The 13,648-nt window shown below is 37.2% G+C and overlaps 1 protein-coding gene across 3 annotated transcripts in view; it reads left to right on the plus strand.

Annotated features, from left to right (window-relative positions):
- Positions 1 to 1,228: 1,228 nt before the first annotated feature.
- Positions 1,229 to 13,648, plus strand: part of sh3kbp1 (SH3-domain kinase binding protein 1) — a 46,166-nt gene continuing 33,746 nt past the window's right edge. For 2 of the 3 annotated variants that reach the window (XM_082183349.1, XM_082183351.1), the window contains exon 1: positions 1,230 to 1,558. In XM_082183349.1, coding sequence (XP_082039475.1) covers positions 1,555 to 1,558 — 4 coding nt within the window. In that variant the 5' untranslated portion in view covers positions 1,230 to 1,554. Of the gene's footprint in view, positions 1,559 to 13,648 lie in introns of all 3 variants that reach the window. The other variant, XM_082183350.1, reaches the window with a different exon arrangement.

Here is a 13,648-nt window from a genome sequence, read left to right on the forward strand (position 1 = left end):
TTTTTTTTTACATTCCTTGGCAGAAACAAGGTTCCATAATTTGCACATTGTAGCAAAAAAAAAAAAAAAAGTGTTGAGGCCTAAACCATTCTGATGGCAGACCTTTTCCTTTCTCTTTCAATGCTTTCACCTGCTATCTCTCTCTGCCTTATTTGTGTTCTGTTGCTATCATGTGTCTCTGTTCTCTCTTGGTTTCCACCATTACTGCACAGCAGCCGACTGCACTTTCTGCTGTCTAAAGCACATTCCTCTGTCTCTGTGTGTTTATGTGATCAGTAGTCATTCCAGCATTAATAGTGCTATTATAAAGATCCACTCAGTTAAGCCTCATTACTGCACAACAGGAGAAAGTCCAAAGCAAATTTACTGACTTAAGCCAAGCAGAATATAAGACAAGAAGTATGGGGGGAAAGTACTATTTTATATTTGAATATTAATTAAGGATGCATGGCCAAAAAAATAATAATTCATAAGTGCACTGCGGGTTGTATCCTATACTGGCCACAGGGTGGCAGTAGTGACTTTAGAATCAGCATAACAGGGAATTTGCAAGCGCATGCAGGATAACAAATGGGTATTTGGATTTATTGTTTTAAAAATAGTCATTTAGGGCTCATTTGTAGGCTTATATTTTACAATTAAATCCATGCTATAATATACCATATCTGTAATTATTGATTTAACATGGTTAAGGTCTCATCAGTTCATATTGCACAACATTTTATATAGGTCTAGGAGTGAGTTTTTGAGATACAATCATTTTGAGGTAAGTTAAGTATAATTTAAAAAGTAAATCCAAGTGTCCATGTTTGCTATAAGTCTTACAGGTTGAAACAACAGCCCTCTATTTGACATTAATTTACACCGTTTAAGAATAAGTAGGCTATTTAGATGACAAATATGGGAATATTACATTAAAATCTGGCATAGGCCTACGTTTTCTGACGTTTAAACCAAACACCTCCCTATACTGTCTCCCTACAGTTTACATTCGTTTCAAACACTTAAAGTTCTTTAAAAGTAACCAAATATGTTACACCCCAGTGATTACGATCTATAATGATATGTATTGAGTAAACAAAAACATGTTTTTAGAAACAATTACCTGCAACTTGCAGGCCCCAGGTAGGCCTATTTATTTGTGTAAAAGCGGAAAATCTCGTTCAATGGCCTCGACCATTACAGCGCATCCTTCCAGTTCTCGCGAGAACTTTCGGTTCACGAGCGCCACTGAGTGAGCGCAGTGATGGCAAGCTGGAGTTCGTTAAGCGACGGAGGCAAAACTGTAGTGAAGCGCCTTACGGCTGGGGCAACATTCACATCATCTCTTCCCCCCTCTTGCATTGTTGCCCCTGCCTTTTTTTGCTCTTTTTAATGAGGGGCAGGATCATTTGTAAGAAATATGCTTAGAAGCCGCGTTGCGCTTTCATTTTAAGTGATTATTTGAGGTATTTCCGACCCAGTGTGCTGCATCTCCGAAAGTAGCGGATTTCTTTTTTTCTTCTCTACATTGAAAACATCCTAGACAAACACGCCGCGTATACAAGTTCATAAATGGGTGAGTACAACATATTTGGGATAAGTCCGTTCATTTTTATGCTAGATCTTGACCTCATTGTGCAATTGATGTGTCATATAAAACATAAACGAAACTGATATCATTGATAGTTATTGCATGATGCGTCCGTCGCACTATTATAACTATAGAAAGAAGATTGATCATTTCAAGATGTGGACACGTTTGCATGGTTTTTCCCCCTCTCTTCTCTGTTGCTCAAATGTCATGAAGAGTTAAAAGCTGAATTTCATTTCCCTCTGAGGTTTCCTGCTCTCCTCCAGCTGTCCGTTATGTTTCTCTTTACAGATGTGGCTTTTGCTACATATTTTCATAAGGATGTGCAGGAACGCTCTTTTCATTATGCATATTAGTTTATTATGACCTAACAATGCAACATAAACTGCTCATTACATTTGATCTGTTTCCCTTTATGGATTACCTTGAATAGTTCTGAATAGGCTACATATCGACCGATATTGTTTCTTTACGACTGATTATTGTATAGATTAATGTTGAAATGTCTGTTAATTGGCTAAATATGAGTTTCCACACAATGATAATACAAAATAGTTTGCAAAAAATGGGCTGACAGGCTTATATTAATTCATAAATTGTAATAGACTCAGATATCGGCAGGCTGATTGATTGGTTGATATTCTTAGATTGTCAGTATCGGGCATTAACTGTACCCGATTGGCTGATTAATATAGCCTACCTGTTCTTTCTGCTAAGCGTCAAGGTCCGTTCACACCAAGAAAGATAATGATAACTATTAAGGCCCATTCACACAAAGAACTACTGTATTAGCGTCCACACCAACGCAGATAGCATTCTGTTCGTTATAAACATGCTTCAGTTTTGTCTGCCACTTTAAATGCTCAAGCTCTTTGAGGAGAATGGATTCTGATTGGCTGTCAATGTTTTTATCTTTCATCAGCTGGAAAAATACATATTTTTAAAGTAATTCCAACAATATCATTCCACCGTGTCCTTAAGTTGTGATGCGGAGTCTGCTTTTATTTTAAAACGATATCTTTATCGTTAAAGTTATCGTCCTTGGTGTGAAGGGCCTTCAGAGTGTTGTTAATGGACAATGCACATTTTTCTATATTTATATATATTTTAACTTTAATAAGTGTTTATTTAAATTCAGTGTTTCCAAAAAGGAAACGTTTCTTTGTGATCAGAATGGTTTTGAAATGTTAAAGTTAGAACTGAGTCCCTCCCCTACATTTTTGCATTGATAATCTGTTTCACTCAGATGCACATCACAATACAGAAGAAAAGATCACACTTCTAACATTTCATTGCGACTTTAGGTAGAAAGGCGTGAATATCGGCAAATGATATTGGTCAAACAGAACAAAACAGGCCACAAATGCTTCTTACATTAGATTGTATCGGATAACATCACACTATGTGCTTTAAATAAAGTTGACTTGTTTGTACGTTTTTTTTAATTTTTTTTTAAACAGACGCCCTTGATGCCCACAAGCTCATCACAGTCAATAACTGGGCGGCTGCAGCCAAAACTGTTTTTAGCATCTCAGTCCAAAAAAAAAAAAAGTCATTGGTGTTGTTTTCTTTTCTTATACTACACTGATGATAAAACAGGATGACAGACATTTTTGAGGAATGCCACACCGTTGTGAAATGAGATAGTCATATCTGCAGAGTCATCACTGTAGAGTAATCTCATATGTAAGACTGTCGTACTGAGCCTATCATTGGCATTGGATTACAATCTTTGATGGTTTATATTTAACAAACTAAAAGCAACTTCTTATTGAATGAAGCGCAAACAGATGCACAATCCTCTTATGTTCTAAGCACTCTCCCGTGATGAGCTCATCAAAAAAGGGGGTGTTTTGTTTGACAAAACACCAGCGTGAGACAGTCACACACGTGTCTCTGATCTCTTGGCAAGATTCATCAAAGCGTTTAGATCAACAGGCATTCGTGTTGAAAACTTAAACGGCACAATCCGTTTTTTGAGCACATTGCACGTCACATTTGGTTACATTCTTTAGTGACTAAAGCCATCCGTGTACAAACCCACCGGAGTGTTTGTTAGGTTTGTTCATTTCTGTCTAAACATAAACGGTAACGGATATTAATGACCCAGGGCCAGCTGTGTGTACCAACTATTTCAAAACATAAATCAATGACACAAACAGGACTGCAGGACTGATATGATTTAAAAATCAATCTGACAAATGATCCATGCTCTGCGCTAAATATGGAAAAAATATAAAACATGCAAGATGTTTGTACGTTATCAACCCCTTAAGTGGTGCATAATATATTAGTACCTTAAGGGATACAGTAGTTCACTCAAAAATGAATATTCTGTTATTATTTGCTCACCTTTATGTCGTTCTGAATCTATACGACTTTCTTTGTTCTGTGGAACATAAAAGAAGATATATTGAAGAATATTTCACTGGTTTATCTGTACAGTGGAAGTCAGTGAGGTCAAAAAAAACATTGACGTTCATTGTATAGGGATAAAAATACACTGAGACGTCTTTCAAAGCATCTTCTTTTGTGTTCTGCAGAAGAAAGTAAGTTATTCAGGTTTTGAATGACTTGAGGGTAAATTTGTTGATCCCAACATGCACCTCTTTCCCCACCAGCGTTTAAAAAATAAATAGCATTTTTGATCAGATTCAGAATGATGATCAAAACACACATGGAGAAGATCGAGTCCATCAACACTGCCAAAGCTTGCACAGTCCTATAGCTTGTACTGGGTCGACATTTCATTCAGTAGCAGCAGGCAGTTTTGATTTGTATGCTGTTTAATGTTTATGATCGCATTATTTTTCATATGCATATTATTATATATAAGATCGCTTGTTTCTGCATCGCCAAAGAACCTCTCAGTGAGCAGTTCTTAAAATAACCATTTTTTGTCTGAAGAACATTTGAATAATCTGAAGTACCTTTTGTGTAAGGAAAAGCTTTCATTGATTTTTAAAGGACAAGTTCGGTATTTTACACTTAAAGCCCTGTTTTCAGATCGTTTCTGATGAAATACAATGGTTAAGATTGAACTTTGGACAAATGCTGCTGTCCCGAGAATTTTAGGTTTTTGTGTTAGCACCCCCCCACCTTAACAATGGCTGCATAGGTTCACTGGAGTAATCCTTCCTAAAACGCATTAAACTTTCGTTTACAAAGACGTGAAACTCACCGAATGGTCAGGGGTGTTCACTGATATGCTCACACAAAAATCGCTGCAAAAGATGCTTTCCAACAGGTTTTATCATAGTTTTTGTCCAACTCCATTGACTTAATAGGACGTGCTGTGAGACCGCAGCACCTTTACGGTATTACTCCGCCGCTTCTTCTTCTGCTTCTTCTGTGTATTCAATGCCGATGAAATGCCAGTGGTTTGCTTGCAATTGGCAAAGGTGCATTATCACCACCAACTGGGCTGGAGAGTCTATTATTCAAGCTCTCAACGGAAGAATGTACGGGTGTGAGGCGTTTGGAAAAATAGGTCCACAGTTTTACAATGAATGGTAAAACACCTGTTTGAAAGCATCTTTTGCAGCGATTTTTGTGTGAGCATATCAGTGAACACCCCTGACCACTCGGTGAGTTTCACGTCTTTGTAAACGAACGATTTTTCCAGTGCACCTATGCAACCGTTGTATAGGTGGGGGGTGCTACCACAAAAACCTAAAATTCTCGGGACAGCAGCATTTGTCCAAATTTCAATCTTAACCATTGTATTTCATCAGAAACTATCTGAAAACAGGGCTTTAAGTGTAAAATACCGAACTTGTCCTTTAAGGTTCTTCATGGTACCGTCATTTGACAATAGAGAACCTTTATTTTCAAGAGTGTAGGAATTTATTTTCCTCTGTTTTGAATTAAACATGCTTTCAGTAAGTGAATTCATAGTGATCAAGGGCTCCCTGTGAATCCTCATATCGCATGCAAGTTAATGAAGCCCTGGCTTCCTCTGTTACTGTTTTCGCCGCAAGCTCCAGCTTTGCTTTTCCTCCCCAGTGATGTGGTGCGCTTTGGATTCTGGGAAGTGTTGCACTGTACTCCGGTCTCTTTATTGTCATGGCTGCTATATCATGCTCATTCATTGCCCTTTGGCAGAGAACAGGGAAGTGGTAAGAGAAGCATGTTTCTGTGTACAGTATGATGAGTTCCCGTTATAGTGGAGCATTTACACATCTACCACAAGTTCCTCCATGTTAAAGTTGCTTTTTTATTGTCAGTGGAAACATTGTAGGGGAACCAGTCATAGTTGTTTATATATCACACTTTTCTGCCTAAAGGTGACTGGTTTGGAAGATCTACACATCTCCAGCTGCTTTTGTTTTTTGGTTACTAAATAGTTTAGCTAATTTGATTAGCCTATTCTTTAAGCTTCCAATTGAACAAATCTTACCATGTTTAAAACCATTACTGCTGATTTCCCCCCAAAAGCAGGACAGAAAATGCTAATTTTCTGCAGATGCCCTCTGGGCATGCCTATGTCAAATAATAGTATTCATAGATCCTAATAAAATAATTCAGAGGAGAGTTGTTTTGTGTGGCATAGACGAAAAAGTTTTCTGTGCATATTACTGGAGGGGAAATGCACAATATGCAGTAATAAAACCCATAAGGCTTTGTATCAGATGGAAAAATAATAAAATGTTCCTCGTAAAAACAGAAGGAAGAAAGAGTTATGTGTTTTTAAGCACGAGTAGTCATTGATTTCTTAAGTCTACAGGAGATTGCTGCAAGTGTTAAAGTGCAAGACAGACTTAAAGTGTCATGCGGTACTTGAGTAGATCCACCATGGCCAGTGTAAGAGTTTTGTACGATATTGTGCAATAGCTCCAGATTTATTCATCACATACAGTCGAAAACATCTGCTGAAAGAGCTTCTGGAGATTAATAATTTAAGTTTTGCTACACTCGTTGAACATTTCACTTTTAAATCATGCATTTAAGCTATAATGAAACTTTGTCTCTGCAGTATGCTCTCATAGATCCGCATTAGGACATCCAAACAACCAAGTGCTTTGCAATCACAAGCAACTTCATGATTTATTAACGTGTTTGACTTTGGAGTAGTAACTTTAAAGAAGAGTTTTAAGATTGTTTGTTAGCTTTAAGGAAGTAGTCTTACACTTTACTCTCCAGCATTGAGCACAAGAGTGTTTGTCCTACATACTACATCATTTAATGGCATGTTTTATGTTTCTGGGAAAGTGTGTCATTTTGTGTCTTGCACAATGTATGTTAGTTTTTTTTCTGAATTTCTGCACATGACCCAAGTTCAACATCTAACCCACATAATAAGTGGCTTGGCTGATACAATTTGGGAAGCCAGGACACATGATGAACCACATGTGGTAATGTGTTTAAGAGGACCTTCTACTATATAAAGGTCCTCTAAAAAAAACAAAACAAAAAAAAAACACATATATATATGAAGAGTTCAGATGCAAAAGCCTCTAAGTGCCATCTGAAATTTTCTTCTAGAATGATCATTTTTATAAAGCTTGTATATTTAAGTTAAGTAATTTCACTTAAATTACAATTAATAGGTAATTTTCATTGCCATTTAGGTGAAATTATTGAACTTAAATATACGAACTTGATAAAAATGATCATTCTAGAAGAAAATTTCAGATGGCACTTAGAGGCTTTTGCATCTGAACTCTTCATATACACACACAGTTTTTTTTTGATGATTTATAGGGAATATAAATTTAAGAATCATTAAGAATATTGCAGTGATTTAAATAGTTTATTGACTGTTTAACATAAATTTAATCTCAGTGGCAAAAAGTGTGATAGGAAGTTTGATTAATTTTTGATATTCAATTCTTTCAAACAAGTTTATTTCAGTGAATTGCTTGAAAACATTGATTCGTTTGTCATCACAGAGTGTTCAGAAATATCCCATGTCTTTGACATGCAATGAAATATTAGATGTCTTTCTAAAATTTTAGGAATGTGGTACCTTATCAGTTATAAGATGGTATTACAGATTTAACTGATTTAGTATATTAGTCATTGGATATTTAATAGTAAAAATAGATTGAAATAGAAAAATAAATGAGCATGAACATTTCAATTACCATCAGCATCTGACGCTGTTCGGAAGAGAAGAGACTTCGGAAGAGACTGACTCGGAATAGAAGAAATTGTTGAATAAAGTTGTTAAATTTTTTTTTTGCGCACAAAGTATTCTCGGCGCTTCATAACATTAAGGGCCCTTTCATACACCCAGCGCAATGCAGCGCCAAGCGCGACGCAAGTGTTTTTTGCTAGTTTCAGCCTGACGCAAGTCAAAAGCGCAATATTTTTAGTGCATTAGTAATGTGCGCCTATAGGCGGGTCCACAACACGCTTACACCCTGCTTATTACACACAGGGACGTGCTGCAGCACACAAACATGGCAAATAAAAATAAAAGGTTTTTATTGTGTACATAAAGGTGAAATCCGGCTTGTCCCGTAGATGGTCTGCTTGCGCGTTTGCTCTGGAGACACGTTCAGTCTTTACGTTTGCAAATTGCGCCATGTAAATAGCGAATCCGCCATGGCACGAGCGCAACTGCTTTTAAAGGGAATGGGAAATTACACTGATTGATTTTTTGCACGTTACGCACGTAACACACCCATTAAGAGAATAGAGACAACCCTTTTAGACCATGCGCTGGGCGCGCCAACCATTTTTCCCCGTCGTCAAACTAGCAAAAGTGGATTCGGACACGCCCTAAGAGCACTTGCCCTCTGTGCTTTAGACCATGCGCTTAGATCATTAAAATAGGGCCCTAAGGTTGAACCACTGTAGTCACATTGACTATTTTAACGATGTCTTTACTACCTTTCTGGGCCTTGAAAGTGGTTATGATGTTAGTGTCTATAGGGGGTCAGAAAGCTCTCAGATTTCATCAAAAATAGCTTGATTTGTGTTCCAAAGATGAATGAAGGTCTTAAGGGTTTGGAACGACATGAGGGTGAGAAATTAATGGCAGAAAATTAAGTTTTAGGTCAACTAATTCTTTAAGCACAGGGTTTCCCTGATAGAAGGCTGTGCTCTGGTCAGGTGAGGTTGAGTCAACGACACCCAACCCATCCACGTCGAATCAGCTGATTAATGTATATTCATGTCAGTGTTACTTCTTCTGTTGCCCTGGCAACAGATCTGACTAAAGCTTGTACGAAAGGACAATGATGTCTCTCCTAAGTGCTAACCAGACCACAGCAGAGTGCATTTGGTGAAATGGGTCAGGACTACGCCTGTGATCACAGCACTGCTCTGAATGTTGTATGTTTGTGTTAGGGCCCACCACATTTCGTTGTGGTTATTTTTTTTTATCTTCAGTTATATTAGGCCTACAGTTCCTTCAATCTACATTCGGAGGTGTGTAATAAGTCAGGGTCGCATGGTTTGGCTGTGAAGGATATCTGCTGTTCATTTCACTGACTCATTGGAGTCATTTTGAGCCATTCGCATCTAGGCTAATGCTGCTCAACCAGTCAGACTTAAGCATGAGCTCTTTGCTGTATAAAAATACTTTTGCCAGTGTAATTAATTTAATTCATGTCCGTTCCATTTAATGCAATCTAATACCGTAAATTTGATTAACCTTTAGGGAGTACATGGCCTGAGTCAGTATGCGAGAATTACCAATTAAAATGTAAGTCACAAGCTCCCATTAGACGGGAAACAATGAGGGATTTTAGTTCAGTTCAATCACATCATTAGCCAAAAAGGTTGTTCGTACAACGCTGGAACATTATCGATCTTGTTCTGAATCAATGCAACCTAACAATACTGCGTGTATGTCTTAACTTCCAAGATTTATGCAAATGCTGTGCAGTGGATTATGGGTGCAATGCTTATATGACAGGGAATGGCTCAGGCATACATGAATTCAGTGAGTATTACACATCGACTGTGTTGATGTTTAATGCATAAGCTCAGAGAGTTGTGCTGGCGTGAAAAGCGCATCACATGATTTCACTGAGGTCCTCTAAAACAGACAAACACTTGACTCACATCAGCGCAAATCAGCTGAGTCCAGACACACAGGCTAAAGGAGCTACTAAGAAGAGGAGTAGGCCTATTTATAGCTGCTCAGGGAGATGACCAGCACGCCATGACGCTGGTAAAAAAGAATAATACCTCTAATCTTCAATGCACACGTGGTGCTGAGGTCATTTTGGTTCATTCTGAGTGGTGTTTGCATGTTGTAGGTGGTTGCCAGGGTGTTGCTATGCAGTTGCTATGGTGTTCAGAGTTGTTTTTAGTGCTTGCTATGCATGCAGTTGTTTTAGGTGGTTGATTACTAGGACATTACTATGTGGTTGCTTGGTTGTTGCTGGCTCAAGTATCTGTTATATTAGATATTATGTGGGTCTGTGATATTTTTTAAATCACCACATGATAATTGTCCAATTGCCTAGAATATATGGCCTGGAATTGGCAACTACCTCTTGATATAATGCACATTGTAATATGTATGTCACAAATCATTGCGATTCATGGGGACTTTTTTGTAAAATATTTTATTTAAAAATATTTTATATATTATATGTAAAATATATTTTAAAGGATATATGTTTAAAACAAATTGTTATACTTCATCAAATACTTTAATCAATTCATTAACACGTTCTCAATAAATAGATTGAGAATTTGTTTCCTCTCACAGATCAAATTAAATCAACAAAAATCAAAAGACATTTTTTAAATAAAGTTTTCTTTATGGGAATATTTTTATTTTAAAATATTGTATTAATAATCTATATTATATAAATTATTAGTTTAAATAATATATTTCATTTTATTTAAAAAATATTCTGTTATCCTTCCTGTCAAATACTTAAATATAATCAATTCATTAACACCATTTCTTGTAATTATTTTGAGAATGCATTTCCTCTTACAGATCATATTAAATCAACAAAAAGCAGTTTTCACCCTCATATATTGATATCATGATTTCATACCCTGGATGTGTCACTAATAACTGGATCCTGATTCAGTCTTTCTTGTGGCCACTGGCCAATAAAAAGAAAGACAAGAATCAACAGGAAACAGCTTTGTTGTTTTATGTCTGTAATTCTAGTGTGTTGTTGTGTGTGAGTGTGTTTGTGTTGGTCAGTTGTAGAAAGGCTGTGCTATAAAGTCAGACAGAGACTGACATTTGTGGGTGTGACAGACATTCAAGACAAACGCAAGTATTCTTGGTGTAAGGGTGTGTGTGGGATTTTTTTTTTTTTTTGGAAGATGTATTACCCTAAACATGACAGCTGTGCTTTGTCACATCTTTATTTCTAATCCAAAATTCAAACAGCTGGAGAGTGAGAGAGATGGGCCGACTTGATGGTCATCATACAGGATGTCATCAAAGTCTAGCATAACAGTTCCTTTAAAGAATAAAAGATCCAGCATGGTGTTCAAGGCCTGTAGAAAGGTCAAGTATGAATTGTTGTGATTAAGGTCATGTTATGATCCACCTATGTATAGAATCTGTGCCATCAGATCTCCACAGGAAGCGCCGCTGATTATCGCTTAAATGGTGTGTCACTCATTCATTGTGCGCATTTCCTGATCCTTGTATTTTTGTTTATTATATAAATAAATATGTTTATATATTAATTGTATACATTACATTTTTATTTTTAAATATCAATTGTTTTATATAAATTTAATATATAAATTCCTTAATAAATTTGTATATAAACTCTGGCTTATACTGTTAAGCCTGTATTTTTTTTAATTATACTATTTTTCCAATGATCAAAGCAATGTTGTGATACTTAAAATAATTTAGGCATCACAGCATTATAATGTACGGTTACGGTATGAAACGTGGAAAATGGTTAATTTAAACGGAAGCTCAAGCGTGTTCGCTTGATGTGCGAGAACCAATCAGGTTCATTCTTGTGTTACGCAGCCTGTTTGAGCTTCCTCAAGAACCAATGAGCTTTGTTCTTGCATGTTAAGCAGGTTCGGGTGAGCTTCTGTTTATGTTCGCTGATCAGTGTTGTTTATATATGAATATAAGACTAAATTCAGTTTGTTCATCATATAAAGCTATCGAGGCTCTTCAGAAAATTTGGACTAAACTGCTCGATTCATTCTACGATCTTTCTATGAATTATGTGAAGCGTCAAATTAGTAGTTGCGTAGCTGTCAATGGAGGGACAGAACTGGCTCAGATTTTATTAAAAATATCTTCATTTGTGTTCTGAAGATGAACAAAAGTCTTAAGGGTTTGGAACGACACGAGAGTGAGTAAATACCACCCATCTAGATTCATGCACAAGGGTATTGATATACCATTAGATATTCAAAAAAACAGCATGGTCTATGATCCCTCAGATGACCCTGCAGAACATTCTGGAACATTCTGCTGAGCTGTGCAGGGAGAAAAGCATGAGGTTGTATAAAAGAAATCGGTCAGCCCGCAGCCATAACAAACACAAAGGTACCGAATACTTCCAAACATCTGGTGGAACGCGCCTACGCATATGCACAGATATAAAAAACCTACCGGCACAAACCCACACACACAATATAACTGCAGAAATGCAACAGTCTGTGTTGTTATATGGAGATCTATCATCTCTAATGGCTGATCAGGCCCAGATAGAATCTCTTCAGACTTTTCTTGCCTTTCCTCCATTGCTTTGTTGGAAAAACTGTAGAATTTGGTTTAAAAAAAGCTTAAAGGGTTAGTTCACCCAAAAAAGGAAAATTCTGTGATCATTTATGAAACCTATAGTAAGAGTTGCTATATAGAGCAAAGATGGTATAGAAGTCACAAAGGATGTTTGCAATGTCCTGCTGTGTGTGTTTGTGTCTGTGCAACATGCGTTGCATTGAAGCGAAGCGTGGGTGTGATCTCGTCTTGTGTGGCATGGCTTGATGACTCATAAACACATCATTGTGATGTTCTATCTCCATCTCTCATCCCCATCCTGACGGTAACCCCTTCCCACCATCATGACCTCATGCAAACACACACAATTCAATTCAAACCCGCAGAGTCACAAAGCTGGGAGGATGACATGCTCATCCTGCACTTCCCTAACAAAAATAGCACCTCTGTAGTTCAGTAGAGTTCAAAAAGCTTCCTTTAAATATTACAAACTATAGCATAAAAATTTCTTGTCACTTTAATTTCTCGGTTCCTTGTTTTGTTGCTTTCGCTCCTGCCTTGATCTCACCTAGAGGAATCCTCCTATCTGCAGTGAAAACATGATGCCTTCTGATGCTCCAGGGGCCTGTCAGCTCTTATCCTTTCAGAAGGACTCATATCTTTCTCTCTCTATCTCAGCTAATGCTTTATTATTGCATATGTATAAATATATATATGATTATGTGATAAAAGAAATTAAGTTATGATAATGTCAGAGCACACATGACAAAGTGGTTTTTATGGTAAGCATCACTATTTGTATTGCTCTAAAATAACCCTAAAATAACCTAGCAACACCCTAGAAACAATCCAGAATACAATAGAATCACCTAGAAACAACCAGAACATGGATAGCAGCATAGCAGCACACTCAAAAACATTCCAAACACCTTAGTATCAACATAGCAATGCCCTGGCAACTACACAGAACACCCTTGAATCAACTAGCAACACCCTAGAAAACATCAAGAACACACCTTAGAACACTAAACACTAACTAAATCACACTAAATCAAGAACACTAATCAATGCCCTAGAAACCATCCAGTACGCCCTAGAATCACCCCGCAACACCCTAGAAAACATTGAGATCACCCTATTATCACCTATCTATGCACTTCAAACCGTCTACCTTAGCAACACCTTAGAAACAACCCAGTACACATAGCAGCATGCTACAAACACTCCAAACATATTACTACATGCATAGCAATGGCCTGGCAACCACCCACAACAGCCTAGAGTTGTTGCAGCAACTTAGGCAAGCACCACTAAAAACATTTAGTTTAACTTTACTTCAGAAGAGTAAGATAAAACAGCAAAAACAGGATCTTTGTGGGTTGCGTATGTTGAATTACAAAACTCACATATCAAAAAATGTTGTATCTCCTATAAGGTCAAATGTAATG

Source organism: Leuciscus leuciscus (assembly GCF_965113295.1).
Source record: "Leuciscus leuciscus genome assembly, chromosome: 11".
NCBI lineage: Eukaryota > Metazoa > Chordata > Actinopteri > Cypriniformes > Leuciscidae > Leuciscus > Leuciscus leuciscus.